The sequence below is a fragment of the Gracilinanus agilis genome, chromosome 2, assembly GCF_016433145.1.
Source record: "Gracilinanus agilis isolate LMUSP501 chromosome 2, AgileGrace, whole genome shotgun sequence".
NCBI classification, from domain to species: Eukaryota; Metazoa; Chordata; class Mammalia; order Didelphimorphia; family Didelphidae; genus Gracilinanus; species Gracilinanus agilis.
The window spans coordinates 443,356,448-443,372,356 of record NC_058131.1 but is presented as its reverse complement, the minus strand read 5'-3'; the positions used below and the strand labels follow the sequence as shown (position 1 = coordinate 443,372,356).

At 36.9% G+C, this 15,909-nt stretch overlaps 1 protein-coding gene across 1 annotated transcript in view; it reads left to right on the top strand.

Annotated features, from left to right (window-relative positions):
• Positions 1-4,695: 4,695 nt before the first annotated feature.
• Positions 4,696-15,909, top strand: part of ATL1 (atlastin GTPase 1) — a 120,754-nt gene continuing 109,540 nt past the window's right edge. The window contains exons 1-4 of the mRNA XM_044659945.1: positions 4,696-4,771; positions 8,878-9,032; positions 9,343-9,408; positions 9,826-9,865. Coding sequence (XP_044515880.1) covers positions 4,696-4,771; positions 8,878-9,032; positions 9,343-9,408; positions 9,826-9,865 — 337 coding nt within the window. The remainder of the gene's footprint in view (positions 4,772-8,877; positions 9,033-9,342; positions 9,409-9,825; positions 9,866-15,909) is intronic.

The window sequence follows — 15,909 nt, the reverse complement described above, 5'->3', positions numbered from 1 at the left end:
GGAGGATACAAAAATGTCAGTGAATGCACAACTGATAATTATAACTCTGAATGTGAATGGGATGAACTCACCCATAAAAAGTGTAAGAAGGAAAATTTAGGTATTTATAGATATATATTAAATATGTGGCCTCCAGGAATCAACAATTCAGGTTGATTCTGTAATTAAATCAGACCCAAGTCAGCATTGGGTTGAAGAGTTTATTTACAGTCTGGTAGGTAAAAAGTAGGAGTAAAGAGAAAAGGAGAGAGGCTAGTTCAGGCCAAAGGCCTGGATGGAGAGAGAAGAAGGTTATAAAGGTTAATAAATGAAGCTGTAAGCCACAAGGCCCAACAGCCAGATAGGCAGAGTTTAGATTAGGCCCAGCTAGGCCAAGGAAGTCAGCCTAACTTACCCACATGACAATATAGAGTGTAAGCTGTCTGTGGTCTCAGGAGATGCTTCTTCTTTCCGTTCGAGACAGCAACTGCCCCCACAGGAAGTTCACTAACTTACTTAAAGAGATAGTGTCTTTCATCGCTTCCTGTGGTCCACTTCTAATGCAAATGGACAAATGGCTGTTTCTACATTGATTTGGACTACCCAAAGGGCAGTCCCTTATTCTTGATTTGTTACTTATTGTCACGTGTGGGTAACTCGTCTCCCCTCCCCACTAAGGGAGGTTAGGGTGACATCATTAGCACGCCTAGGTTGAGTGGATTTTTTACTATTAATGGGCTGGAGCTAATTCTATTTACACAAAAGGAAGCAAAGAGCAGAGTGGATTAGAAACGAAAATCCTATCATATGTTGTCTACAAGAAACACATATGAGGCAGGTGGACATACACAAGTTTAAGGTTCAGGGCTTGAAGAAAATCTTTTGGGCGTCAAATGAGAAAAAGAAGGCAGGAGTGGCAATTATGATTTCTGACAAAACCAAAGTAAAAATAGATATGATTAAAAAAGATAGGGAAGGTCATTACATCCTGATTAAAGGCAGTATAGACAATGAGGAAATAACACTGTTCAATATGTATGCACCAAATGGCATAGCAACCAGATTCATAAAGGAGAAATTGGCAGAGCTCAAGAAGGAAATAGATAGTAAAACCATAATAGTGGGAGATCTAAATATTCCTCTTTCAGATCTAGATAAATCAAACCAAAAAATAAATAAGAAAGAGGTAAGAGAGGTAAATGAAGTCCTAGAAAAATTAGATTTAATTGATATGTGGAGAAAAATAAATAGGGACAAAAAGGAATACACTTTCTTTTCAGCTGCACATGGTATATTCACAAAGATTGACGATGTAATAGGGCATAGAAACATTGCAAACAAATGCAAAAGAGCAGAAATAATGAATGTAACCTTCTCAGATCATAATGCAATAAAAATAATAATTAGTAAGGGCACCTGGACAGGAAAATCAAAAAGTAATTGGAAATTAAATACTATGATTCTCCAAAACCTATTTGTCAAAGAAGAAATCATAGAAACAATCAACAATTTCATTGAAGAGAATGAAAATGATGAGACATCCTACCAAACTCTGTGGGATGCAGCCAAGGCAGTACTCAGGGGGAAATTTATATTCCTGAGTGCATATATTAACAAATTAGGGAGGGCAGAGATTAATGAATTGGGCATGCAACTTAAAAAATTAGAAAGCTAGCAAATGAAAAATCCCCAGATGAAAACTAAATTAGAAATACTAAAAATCAAGGGAGAAATTAATAGAATCAAAAGTAAAAGAATTATTGAATTAATAAATAAGACTAGAAGCTGGTATTTTGAAAAATCAGATAAAATAGACAAAGTACTGGTCAATCTAATAAAAAAAAGGAAAGAAGAAAATCAAATTGACAGTATCAAAGATGAAAAGGGAGACCTCACCCCTAATGAAGGGGAAATTAAGGCAATCATTAAAAACTAATTTGCCCAATTATATGGCAATAAATATAGCATTCTAGGAGATATGGATGAATATTTACAAAAATATAAATTGCCTAGATTAACAGCAGAAGAAATAGAATACCTAAATAATCCCATATCAGAAAAAGAAATTGAACAAGCCTTCAAAGAACTCCCTAAGAAAAAATCACCAGGGCCTGATGGATTCACAAGTGAATTCTATCAGACATTCAAAGAACAACTAATCCCAATACTATACAAATTATTTGATATGATAAGCAAAGAAGGGGTCCTACCAAATTCCTTTTATGACACAAATATGGTACTGATTCCAAAGCCAGGTAGATCAAAAACAGAAAAAGAAAACTATAGACCAATCTCCCTAATGAACATAGATGCAAACATTTTAAATAGAATATTAGCAAAGAGACTCCAGCAAGTGATCAAGAGGATCATCCACCATGATCAGGTGGGATTTATACCAGGAATGCAAGGATGGTTCAACATTAGGAAAACCATCCACATAATTGACCATATCAACAATCTAACAAACAAAAATCACATGATTATCTCAATAGATGCTGAAAAAGCCTTTGACAAAATACAGCATCCATTCCTATTGAAAACACTGAAAATATAGGAATAGAAGGACCTTTCCTAAAAACAATAAACAGTATATACCTAAAACCATCAACAAGCATCATATGCAATGGGGATAATTAGAAGCCTTCCCAATAAGATCAGGAGTGAAACAAGGATGCCCATTATCACCTCTATTATTCAACATTGTGCTAGAAACACTAGTAATAGCAATTAGAGAAGAAAAAGAAATTGAAGGTATCAAAATAGGCAATGAGGAGACTAAGCTATCACTCTTTGCAGATGATATGATGGTCTACTTAAAAAATCCTAGAGAATCAACTAAAAAGTTAGTAGAAATAATCAACAACTTTAGCAAAGTTGCAGGATACAAAATAAATGCACATAAATCATCAGCATTTCTACACGTTTCCAACACATCACAACAGCAAGAGGTAGAAAGAGAAACACCATTTAAAATCACCTAGACAATATAAGATACTTAGGAATCTATCTAGCAAAACAAACACAGGAATTATACGAAAACAACTACAAAACACTTTCCAAACAAATAAAACTAGATCTAAACAAATTGGAAAAACATTGATTGCTCATGGGTAGGATAAGCTAACATAATAAAAATGACTATTCTACCAAAATTAATTTACCTATTTAGTGCCATACCTATCAAACTACCAAAAAACTTCTTTACTGAATTAGGAAAAACTATAACAAAGTTCATTTGGAATAACAAAAGATCAAGAATATCAAGGCAAATAATGAAAAAAAATGTGAAGGAAGGGGGCTAGCAGTACCAGATATTAAACTATACTATAAAGCAGCAGTCATCAAAAAAATATGGTACTGGCTAAGACAGAAGGGAGGATCAGTGGAATAGACTTGGGGTAAATGACATCAGCAAGACAGTGTATGATAAACCCAAAGAGCCCAACTTCTGGGACAGGAATCCACTATTTGACAAAAACTGTTAGGAAAATTGGAAAACAATATGGGAGAGATTAGGTTGAGATCAACATTTCACACCCTACACCAAGATAAATTCAGAATGGGTGAATGACTTGAATATAAAGAAGGGAACTATAAGAAAACTAACTGAACATAGAATAGTATACCTGTCAGATCTATGGGAAATGGAAAATTTTAAAACCAAGCAAGAGTTAGAGAAAATTACAAAATGTAAATTAAATGGTTTTGATTATATTAAACTAAAAAGCTTTTGTTCAAAGAAAAACAATGTAGCCAAAATCAGAAGGGAAAAACAAATTGGGAAAAGATCTTTATAACAAAAAACTCTTACAGAGGTCTAATTACTCAAATATACAAGGAGTTAAACCAATTGTATAAAAAATCAAGCCATTCCTCAATTGATAAATGGGCAAGAGACATGAATAGGCAATTTTCAAATAAAGAAATCAAAAGTATCAATAAGCACATGAGAAAGTGTTCTAAATCTCAAATTTAGATTTGCAAATCAAAACAACTCTGAGGTATCACCTCATACCTAGCAGATTGGCTAAAATGCAAGAAGGGGAGAGTAATGAATGCTGGAGGGGATTTGGCAAAACTGGGGCATTAATGCATTGCTGGTGGAGTTGTGAACTGATCCAACCATTCTGGCTGGCAATTTGGAACTATGCTCAAAGGGCTATAAAAGAATGTCTGCCCTTTGATACAGCCATACCATTGTTGTGTTTGTACTCCAAAGAGATCATAGATAAACAGACTTGTAGGAAAATATTTATAGCTGCTCTTTTTGTGGTGGCAAAAAAAATGGAAAACGAGGGTATGCCCTTCAATTGGGGAATGGCTGAACAAATTGTGGTGTATGCTGATGATGGAATACTATTGTGTTCAAAGGAATAATAAACTGGAGGAATTCCATGTGAACTGGAAAGACCTCCAGGAATTGATGCAGAGCAAAAGGAGCAGAGCCAGAAGAACATTGTACACAGAGACCAATACACTGTGGTAAAATAGAATGTAATGAACTTCTGTACTAGCAGCAATGCAAATGACAATTCTCAGGGACTTGTGGAAAAGAACATCACCCACATTCAGAGGAAGAACTACAGGAGTAGAAACAGAAGAAAAACAACTGCTTGAACACATGGGTTGAGGTTGACATGATTGGGGATGTAGACTTGAAACTACCACACCAGTGCAACTATCAACAATTTAGAAATAGGTCTTGATGAATAACACATGTTAAAACCAGTGGAAAATATGCATCGGGTGTTGGCCGGAGGGAGTGGGGGGAGCTCGGAGTGTGAAGGGGAAAGTAAGAGCATGAATTATGTAACCATGTTAACCTTTCTAAAAAATAAATATTAATAAATGTTTAAAAAAAAAGAAAGTCCTGGAATGATATTGTTGGAAGCATCTTACTTTATAAAAGCATGGGGAAGGTGGAACTATTGCTATGTAGCTATAGTGGGTATTTACTTGAGTGACAGTCTCCTAACTGACTTGATAATTCTGATTCTCTAATAGCATTGGGTTAAGAGAGAAGCTTCCCTGGGAAAAGGGATCCTTTGTACAGGTCTCTAAGGAGCAAAGCTGTTAGATAATTCCCTTTAAATGATTTTCAGGGAGTGGGAGATTTTGATGAGTGAATCAGAGAACACTGAGAGGATAGTAGTATTTGGAAAATCTCAGTATCAACTTAGATCTCAGGAAAAGTTGCATACAAGAAACTTATGATCTCTTAGCCACATTACTAGAAATGGCCCAAATGAATGAAGAATTTTTAACTGTGCCAGAAGTGTTATCATCTTTGCTGTGTTCCCAATATTTCTGGTCCTGTTCCAGTTCATCAGCTAATTTGTTCATTGGTTCTACCCTGCACTAGGAAACCCATTGTGAACTACAAAGATATGGCATTATCAACAACTTTAATGAGATCATTGAGATCTAAGACTCAGTCCTTCTCAAGGGACTGGGTAAGAGGGTGAGAAACTAAGAATCCTGGCTTTTGCCCTCCCCATTTTTTTCTTATTTTTCTTTATGGTGACTCAGAGAGTTGGGGCTGTTGTTTATTTTTTCCCCTTTTATTTTTTTATGACAGAGAGAATTGTTAAAAAAAATCTTGTAGGCATTTAAATGATAGAAAGTCTTCTTAGAAAATTCTTTGAATAGTGATACAACAGATATGTAGTCTCTGCCAGAATCAGGCTTTTCACCCCATCAACTTACCTTCTCCCTCCTTCCCATGCAAGAGGTATTAGTTTTTCTTGCAGCAGGCATTAGTTTTCCTTAAAAGGAAACAAAGCTATCTTTGAGAACTTACTGGCTCCTTTTTCACTTGTTTGTCACCTAAAGGCATTTACATGTTCCACTCATATATAATTGTGGAATTACAGAGTACCACTCTTACATGGCAGATGTCTAGAGATCACAAGAGTCTTCATACTTCTTCTGTTCAAACATATTTTCATATAGAAAAAAGGAGATTGTGTTTATGGAAGCTAAGGGTCATTGTATCCTTTTTACAAATTCTTGCTATTTTGGAGCAAAGTAAACCTCTATTTCTTAACTTTTTGTGACTTATGAGTACCTCGTTTCATCCCAATATAAAACCTGAACCAAAAAAGTAAGAGTTCCTTTTTAAGTTTCCCTTTAGCCAAGGAATAGGGATGAGCCCCCAAGACCAACACCATGACACTCCTCATCATTCCTTGATGGTATTTGAATCTCTGATTCCATCTATCTCTATGATTTAATTCAGGCCCAGAAGGGCTCAAGTCTCTCAATTAATCCTAATAGACTTCCTGTTGCAGAAAGGGAGGCTTTGTTCATACTAGTGAACAATTAAAATGTACTCTCACCTTATATAGTGCTACTTAATATAAGTAGAGTATGGTAAATGATTGCCCATTTCAATAAATTCTTAATATGCTAGACATATATTTATGTATATAGTGGGGCAGAGACACAGAGAGGGTTCTTGTTTGTCCTTTGTTTTCAAGGAAGACCAATACATCATCACAGGGTGATGTCTTGATTTAAACATGAATTGGAATGAAGAGGCAGAATTGTATGAAATCATCAGCTTCACTCTCTCTTCCAGTATCATCAAAGTCCAGCTGTAAGACAAAAGAGAAAAAAAGATGACTAGTGATAGTCTACAATTCATTGGATGACCTTGGCATCTTCAATCTCTGACCAAATTCTAAGCACTCATAGCACCTGCCTCAGATGCCTTTAAGGCAAATTATTCTCATTTGCCCCTTGCATTGGTAAAAATCTTCATATGCTTGAGGTAGAAATCCCCTTAACTCACCAATGGATTTGTGGACCAATAGCTCATCTGCTAAGATTACTGGAGTGTGGCCCTTATTGCATGCTACAGCTTCTTGGAGTCACAGGTGAAAATTCAGTGTCAGGTGGACACAAAGATTGATGAGCAGCCCTGAAAAAGGTTTAGCAAAACCTCATACAAGAAGTGTTAGTCCTTTGAGCATCCATACACCCCAAGAGAGTACAGTACTATATATATAATATACAATGTACTTTATTATTACTGTAATTAATGTTGGTAATGTGTTCAATTTATCAGTTAAACTTTATTATATGTATGTATAATGAAATTACAATGTATCTGGGTTCAGCAGGTGTTTGTTTATTATATTCATGGTTTCAGCCATCCATGGTAGGTCATGGACTGTATCCCCCCTCAAATATGAGAGTCCTACTATAATATGATAAAAGTACAATTTAAATGTTGGGAGTATGGGGTGCTCTGTTTTACTCATGTAGATACATGTATATCCACTTGAGTCTGTCTATATGTGGCTATCAGAGAGGTAAGAATAGATATATCTAAAGTCTCCCTGCTCTCCTTCTCTAAGGAAAACCAATTCTTTCCCAAAGAGGTTGGAAACAGGTTGTTTATTTTGCTCTCTTCAGAGGAAAGGAGGCTACTAAGCTAAAATTATATCAATCTTCTTTTTAAAATTAGGTTCAAGCTACACTGCTAACTACTCCTTAATGAAGACATCCCAAGCTATATATAGAAGGCTATATTCTCTTCTCATGAAATGCCAGCAAATAGTATAAAAACCCAATTATCCAAGTTGATACCTAAAATCAGAGAGAAAAAGAGAGAGAGAGAGAGAGAGAGAGAGAGAGAGAGAGAGAGAGAGAGAGAGAGAGAGAAAGAGAGAATGTGTGTGTGTGTGTAAGGATCTACAGAAGACTAGGATTTTTCCTTTGCTCCAACCTTCACCATCTCCATCCCTCATGAAGTCATGGAGTTATGAAATCACTCAATCTCCACTGATGAGGAAAGTGTTATGAAAATGGCCCTTTTAGCCAAGGGTTACATAAAAAACTAAAAGAATCAGGTATTTATTAATATTTGAGGTGCCTCTCCTTATGATTCCCTGCATGCTATATCCTACCTTGCCTACAAATCCAAGTTCTTCATTAAATTTATCCATTTTAGAGAACAGGGATAGAATAAGAGATACTTGATTTGTACTTAAATAGTAAAAGGCCTCATAATAGTGGTATATATCTTCAAAGATAAATGATGCAAACAAGCTAATTAAAAAGTTTGATTTATGTAAATTTAGGGCCTGCTTTAAATGAACATTAAAATAGCTAACAAGTAGTTTTTTGAATTCTAAACTTTAACAGTGCCGCGCTGTTTGCCTATGCTTGCAGTTTCAAGCCTTTGTATTTTTTTTAAATGTAGTTTATAAAAAGAAATTTCAGGTTTTAGATATTCACACAATTCATACAAGAATACTCTATAATATTCTTCATTTCCAAGAAGGACACTACAAATTTAGAAGGAGATTTAAAAAACAATTTATCTGTTAAATATTGAATTAGTATTATATGTAGTATTATATGTAATATTATATATATATATATATATATCTTTCCCTTCTTTAGATACAGTCCAATCTCTTGGGCAAAGACAAGCAAAGATGAGTGTAAACTGAGGACCAACACAAAATCTGGAAAGAAATTTAACTTCATGGATAAGCATACAATATTTGAACTTCTGTTAGCATATTGATAAGTTTTCTATATCTGAGTAGTTATGAAAGAGATATTTGCACTTCTTTGACCTTCCAATATAATGGGTTTTATTGGCAATGTATGAATCTGTAAGGAGAGGGTGCCAGGTCTATGGGGTTGTTGCTCAAGCAGTATGTGTCATAGATAATGAAAATCAACCTCAGAAGACATACGGGAGATGATTAGTGAAACACACACAAGTATAAACACACCCATCACTCTAAACCCATTCATTTGGTGTGAATTGGCCTAGGAGAGCTTCTCACTGGTATTTGTGAGAATTTTGGCTAGTGATGCTGAGCTCCATTTCCATCCCTTTCCATCTCCTCCCATTTCCTCTCGACCCCTCCCTACTAGTGCGTTGCAACATCTTCAGACGCAGAGAACTGCATCCAACCAACGGTGCCTCCCAAAGCTGCAACCTGCAGTCCAGGACACAGTTAGAGTTGCCAGAAAGGAGACTAGCAGCAGCAGCAGCAGCAGGAGCAGCAGCAGCAGTACTAGGTGTATCGGTATGGCCAAGAGCCGCAGGGACAGAAACAGTTGGGGTAGGTAGCAAATTGTATTTTCTCTATATAGCCTTCTCTTGACCCAGAATTTGAAATTTCTAACCAATGCTTCTACGGTAGGGAGGGAACCAAAGCCGGACTTAGCTCCATCTGTTGCATTTTGAAGGGCTGGACGAAAGGAGATTTAACTGTAGGAATTATTACTGGGGTAAATCCGTCTCCTGGGCTCACTCCATTTGGGCACGGGCCTAGTGTAAGCTGCTGTTGCGTCTAGGGCTAAGCTTGCATTCAGTTCCTCTTCTTCCCAATGCAGACTCTGCATTCGGACATGCAGCTCTTCCCCGGAAGTCTTGCGAGATTTGCTCGAGGGAGTGGGGCGGTAATGCTGTTACGACTTAGAAGGAGGTGAGAGAATATAGCAGCTAAAAAGTGGACCACTTTGGGCAGAGAGCAGCCTACGTGCTCTGGGCCCTAGCTCTGAGCTGCTAGGGTTTAGTGTGTAGGGGGTGGGGAATGCAGGGAGGGAAGGGGAGTGAAAGGGTAACAAGGTTACTGGTCCTTTGTATTGCGGAAAAGTAGAGAGCGTTTTCTGCCTCCATACTCCTGTGATCAGTTATAGACTCGAGCCAATAATCTTAGGTAATCTCTTCTATTTGAGGATGCCTTCACTGGGGGAGAGCTTTTAGAAAGGAAGGAGCAGGGAATGCATTTTTCTTTTCTCTCTAATCCATCCCCCGCCTCCCTACTCCCGTTTAGCCTAAAAGCAGCCTAGCTTTGTTTCGTGATTTTTCCCCAGCGGGATACTGAGCTCATGATTCAGAGTCCAACTGGGAGGGGTAGGTTGAGAGTGAGGAGCTTCCTGGGCTCCCTCTGTTAGAGGGTGGGTAGGCGGTACCCTCTCAGGAAAATAGCCTGTGCAGTGGTGGGAAAGCAATCCAAGCTCCACCCTCTTGATGATCCGGAAGCGGATGATGCAGTTCTGTTCCTGACCCACCACCTTTTCTTTGAACATCCTAGTTATAAAGCAGCTGCAGTCATAAGGATAGCGCCTTTGTACAAAGCACAACGGCCTTATAACATTTTAACAACAAAGAGAGCATTGTTTTGATTGATATGATTTTTTTTTAGGTAGGGAAATTTCATTGCTCTGACCAAAGAAACCTTAGTTTAATTTTATATGGTTATTACAGAAACAGTTTTTTTAACCCTTGTCTTCTAAAGGGCTAAGCAATTGGGACCAAGTGACTTATCTAGAGTTACACAGCTAGGGAGTGGCCGATGTCACATTTGAACCCAGAACTTCTCATCTTCAGACCTGGCTCCCTTTATAGGTCCTTTTTGGACATCTTTTATATAGAAATTTGGGTATGTTTGTCGAATGTGTATGTGTTTATATCTGCACACACACATGTTCCATTTGTCTTGTGCTGATTTTCCTTGTAATTTCATCATATAATCTACTTCTGTAGGCAAGAGATCATTTAGGGCAGATCTCAAAGGAACGTATTGAAGGTGAATGTGTTGGGATGTTGCTCAGAAATATAACAAAAACATTTGGGCCCAAGAATAGCCAAATTTTAGCCTTAGAATGTTCTGTTGTGATAATAACTAAATGTCTTTCTCAACTGCTAAATCTGGTGGGGGTGGGGCGGAAGTAGTCATACCCTTGATCTGTTTGCAATTTAAGAACACTATGAATATACTAATCTGGAAATACTATTCTCCTTTGCTTTCAAAACACACTGACCTTTCCTACTTACCTATTTGTCCAGATGAATCATCATTCAGCTTGTATCTCATAGTCACAAGCTTAATAGGCTATTTCTCTCTGTAGTTTCATGTACTAAAAAGTTTAATCATCATTTCTATTTAGATGATTTAAATCTTTAGGTATAGCACTAATGTCTCTCCTGAATGTTACTCCCATATCCCTGGTTTCTTATAGGACATATCTACCTGGATGTTATAAAAGCATCTCAAAGTAGAGCTCATTATCATTGAAAAAAATTCTCTCTCCTTTGAATTTCCCTATTTCAGTTGAGTATGACTAGACTTCTAAACACCTACTTTTTCATTTTTGAAGCCACCCTTAATAACTCTTCCCTTTTCCTCTTTCCCTGATCCATGAGTCTCTCTTAGCATCTCTTTGTTTCTGCCCCTTTTTCTTGCCTCACATGACAACCATCGTAGTTCAGGCCTTTATTTCTCCCACGTTTCCAGACTCCCCTCTCCAATCTATCTTCTATACACTATAGCATAGTTCTCTGACTATGTCACTGATATGATCAAAAATCTTCAGTGACTCCCTTATTGACTTAATACAAATTTCTCAATCTATTATTTAGAATCCTTCCCAAACTGTCCCAGCCCATCTTTCTAGATCTACTTCACATTATTCTCTATTCTAATCAAACTGGCTTTCCTTCAAGGTAGAATCTTTATCTATGTGTTTCCTCATGCTTGCATTATGCTCTTTCCTCTTCCTCTTGAATCTTACACTTCCTTCAAGGCTCTACATATTTTGCAAAGCCTTTCCTAATTACTCTGTTATTTCTGTTTCTTACTCCTCACATTGTTTTGTTTTCATTTATCTATTGGATATTGGTACATCCTTCAATTTATCTATTGGATATTGGTATATCCTTCAACAAAATGTAAAATTTCAGTTTTGTAACCCAATGTCTGGTACTAGGGATAAGAATAAGCACTAAATCTGTGATTGCGTTGATATATTGACAAGAAACCCCATCTACCAATTGAAGTCAGCATCTTTTCTGCTACTTATAGTCTTAGAGAGTAGCTTTGACACTAGGAGGTTAAATGACTTGTCCAGGATAACAATGAATATATATATCAGAAACAGAACTTAAATTCAGGTCTTCCTGGCTCCTGGGCCAGCTCTATACTAACTAATAACTTCTTGTTTTTTAGTTATTTAGTCCTGTTTAATTCTTCATGACAGTATGTACTATAACACACTATTATTGTCCATGATATTTTCTTGACTGTAGGAAAATATATGTAAGGTCATTACCTTACATATATTTTCCTACAGTCAAGAAAATATCCCTGGGGTCACCAGGGATATTACAATAAACTAACTGGTTTGTGGGAACACACTTTAGGATTTATGAGAGACTGAACCAGGGTGAAGAGACCAGAGTTTACTGGATTTCCACAGGAATGGCAGTTGATATTAACTGTCACCCAGCTTCCACTAGACCAGAGTAGAGTAACAGGCTAACAAGGTAAAAGGGACTTAACAGCTTTAATTATGTTAGACTAAAAGGTGGGAAAGGATTTCTATATTTAAAATCTAAGGGATAAAACCACAGGGCAATGGGAGGACTTATTCTACTCTTATCTAAGTGATCTAAACTAACAGGGCCCAAGGAGCTGTAAATGGAGTCTCTGGGTTTCTGCCTCAAACCTGGAACCTGCCAGGCTTGAGTGCAGCTAGGGCTTTTGTGGCTTTGGGATTCTCACTGCAATCCACTGATGATCTCTGGATGCCAGGAGTCAAGATGATCTCAGGTTCCAGGTAGAGAGGGTTCTGCTTGAAGCACTGTCCTCCAGTTTTCAAACTTCTCCTCCTCCCTTGGCTCTGTAGATTTGTCCTTTTCTTAGATGCCACACCACACAGGATCCCTGGGGAAATCAGGAAGCAGGGTGTCCTTTGCTCTGAGGTCTCCCAGGCTGGCAGCAGTTTTGCCCACCACTAATGGAGTCCACACTCAGGGCACAGACAGACTTACTCCTCCTTCATTCCAACCTGGAATTCCCAGCTCCAGCTCCTTCCTGCTAGGTACTTCCTAATCAATACATAATAAATACCTAATCTAATCTTCCTCACAACATGACCAAGATACTAAAGTGGTTTGTCATTTCCTTCTCTAGTGGATTAAGGTTAAGTGACTTGTCTGGGGTCACACATATAGGCCAGATTTGAACTTAATTCTTCCTGACACCAGGCCCAGTGTTTTGTCTGCTGAGCCACCTGCCTTCTAACTAATAGCTATTAGTTAAGAACTAACTAATATTATACTGACTGTATATGCCAGTGATAATGAACCTTTTAGAGATGGAGTGCCAGGTACCGCCCCCAGCCTGAATATTGGGCATGCCGCTGCCATCACTGGTATAATAGTAACAATAGTAATTTGTGCCAGGTACTTTACAAATTCTGCCTTATTTATTCTTTACAACAACCATAGGAGGTAAGTGCTATTATTATCCCCATTTTCCAGTTGAGGAAACTAAAATCAGAAGTTATATGATTTGCCCAAGGTCATGTGAGTTTCTGAGGCTGCTTATGAATTCAGGCCTTCCTATCTCCAAATCCAGATCTCTATCCACTGCGTCACCTATCTGCTTCTAATTCCATTCTATGCTGCCTAGCACTGGTAGGTAGTTAATAAACATTCATCAAATTGAAATTAAATTTTATTTACTTTTTCAAAAGACTGAATATTCTTTAACTGTTTATTTCCTTTAGCCAGTGTTGTTTATTCTTTAGTGATGCACATACCAAAAGCTCTTGGGTACAAGACAAATATCCTTAATTGTCATTAAATGATTCTGCTTGTGGACATTCTCACATCATTAGACAATGAAATATGAACACATTCTGAGGACTGGTCTTTTTTTCTTTTGTGGTTTCTCAGAGTATTATTTCTGAGCACCTTTGTTAAAGATTGCTTAAACAGCACAGTCTTAATTTCTTAGAGGAACTATTCAAAGCAGGTGTGTGAACATGAATGTGCCCATGTCTGTACTAGTTGAATACTAACCATTTGTGTACACATATGCATGCTTACATGTTTGTATGTACATATATGCAAAAATGCCTATATGTATACACACGTGTGTGCAATACATATTTGTACATATACAGTGGGATTAGCAACTGTTTTAAGAGAGTTGCCTGAAGCACAGAGACAGAATTTGAACCCTGACTTTCCCAACACTAAGTCCTTTTGTCTTATTCAGATGTCATATTATCTCTGCTGTTTGTGTGTGTATGCATGCACATACATGTTCATTCATAAAACTCTGTAACTGCTATGGAAATACAATAATAATCATGAAAATTGTCCATGATATCATATGGAAATACTTATTCCCAAAAGTTGGAGCTATTTGTAATTAAAAATAAATTTGTTTTTTGTTTTCTACATCACAGTGATTTCTGAGTTTATACCCTTACCCTCAAGTTGAACTCTGCCTCATAACAAAGAAATATACTTAATCAAAAATAATGAGATTTAACCATATGCAACATCCTGCCTTTATCATAGCCCTCCACATCTTGGCTGGGATGAGATATGCTATTTTATCATCTCTTCTGAAGGGCTTAATTTCGATTTTCTATTTACTCAGAGTTTTGCTTTCTTTTGGTATTCCTTTTTTAAAACCCTTGCTTCCATCTTGGAATCAGTATTTTTATTCTAAGACAGAAGAGTGGTAAGGGCTAAGCAACGGGGGTTAAGTGACTTGCCCAGGGTCACATAGCTAGGAAGTGTCTGAGACCAGATATGAATCCAGAACCTTCCATCTTTAGGCCTGGTTCTCAATCCACTGAGCCACCTAGCTGCTCTGCCCTTTTAGTATTTTTTAAATATTTTCACATTTAGTATTTATTTCTTTTTCAATCAATCAATGTTCATGTCAATAAAGCGACATTTACTTAATAAAGAATGCCAGGTACCATGCTAAACATTGGGGGTACATGTATAAAATAAAATACCTTCAGAAGTTTAAATAACTCTACAGTTCTTACCCTTAGATCCATTGATTATATCTTTAATCTCTTTTTGGCCCTAACATTGTAATCACTGGGTCTAAGGGTAAGAATTGTTTGGTCAATTTTATCCAGAAAATATACTTGTGATCCTGATATCTCACTGCCCTTCCAAAATGAACTGAATAGTAGAATTACTTTTTTGTCAGTTTTGTCCATTAGCAAGGTGTGAAGTAAGCTGTAGAGTTATTTTAGCTTTGACTTTCCTTATCATTAATTATTTGGAGCATGTTTTCATAAAATAATTGAAATGTCCTTTGATCACTTATCTAATGAGAATGACTTGGCTAGTTTTGTTTGGAAATTATATCAGTTATAGTTGATGCATATTATTCTTTATAGCTTTCCTTATTCTATCTGCTTTAATTTTATTTGCACAAAATTGTTTAATTATGTATAATTTAAATTGTCTATTTTGTTATTTATGTTCTCTATTTAGCTAAGCATTCTTTCCCCTGACTACAGTGGTGAAATGTACTACCTTTTATGTTGTGGCCTTTTATATTCAGTTCACATAACCATTTGGAATTTGTTATAGCATATGCTATAAGATACTAGTCTAAACTTAATTTCTATCAAACTGCTTTCCAGTTTTTCCAGCAGTTTGCTTACAATTTCAGTTATATTTTTAAATTTATTAAACACTGAACTAATGTTTTTTATTGCTTGTTTGTTACCTGTTATGTTCCACTGATTTACTTGTCTTATCTAGTACCAAATAGTTATTGATATTTTATTATTTATTTATTTATTTTTAACATTTATTAATATACATTTTTAACATGGTTACCTGATTCATGCTCCTCTTATCCCCTTCACCGCCCCCCCCCCCGCACACCCCCCACCCATGGCCGATGCACATTTCCACTAGTTTTGTCATGTGTCCTTGATCAAGACCAATTTCCAAATTGTTGGTAGTTGCATTGGTGTGGTAGTTTCGAGTCCACACCCCCAATCATGTCCACCCCGACCCATGCGTTCAAGCAGTTGTTTTTCTTATATGTTTCCTCTCCTGCAGTCCTTCCTCTGAATGTGGGTAGCATCTTTACCATAAATCCCTCAGAATTGTCCTGGGTCATT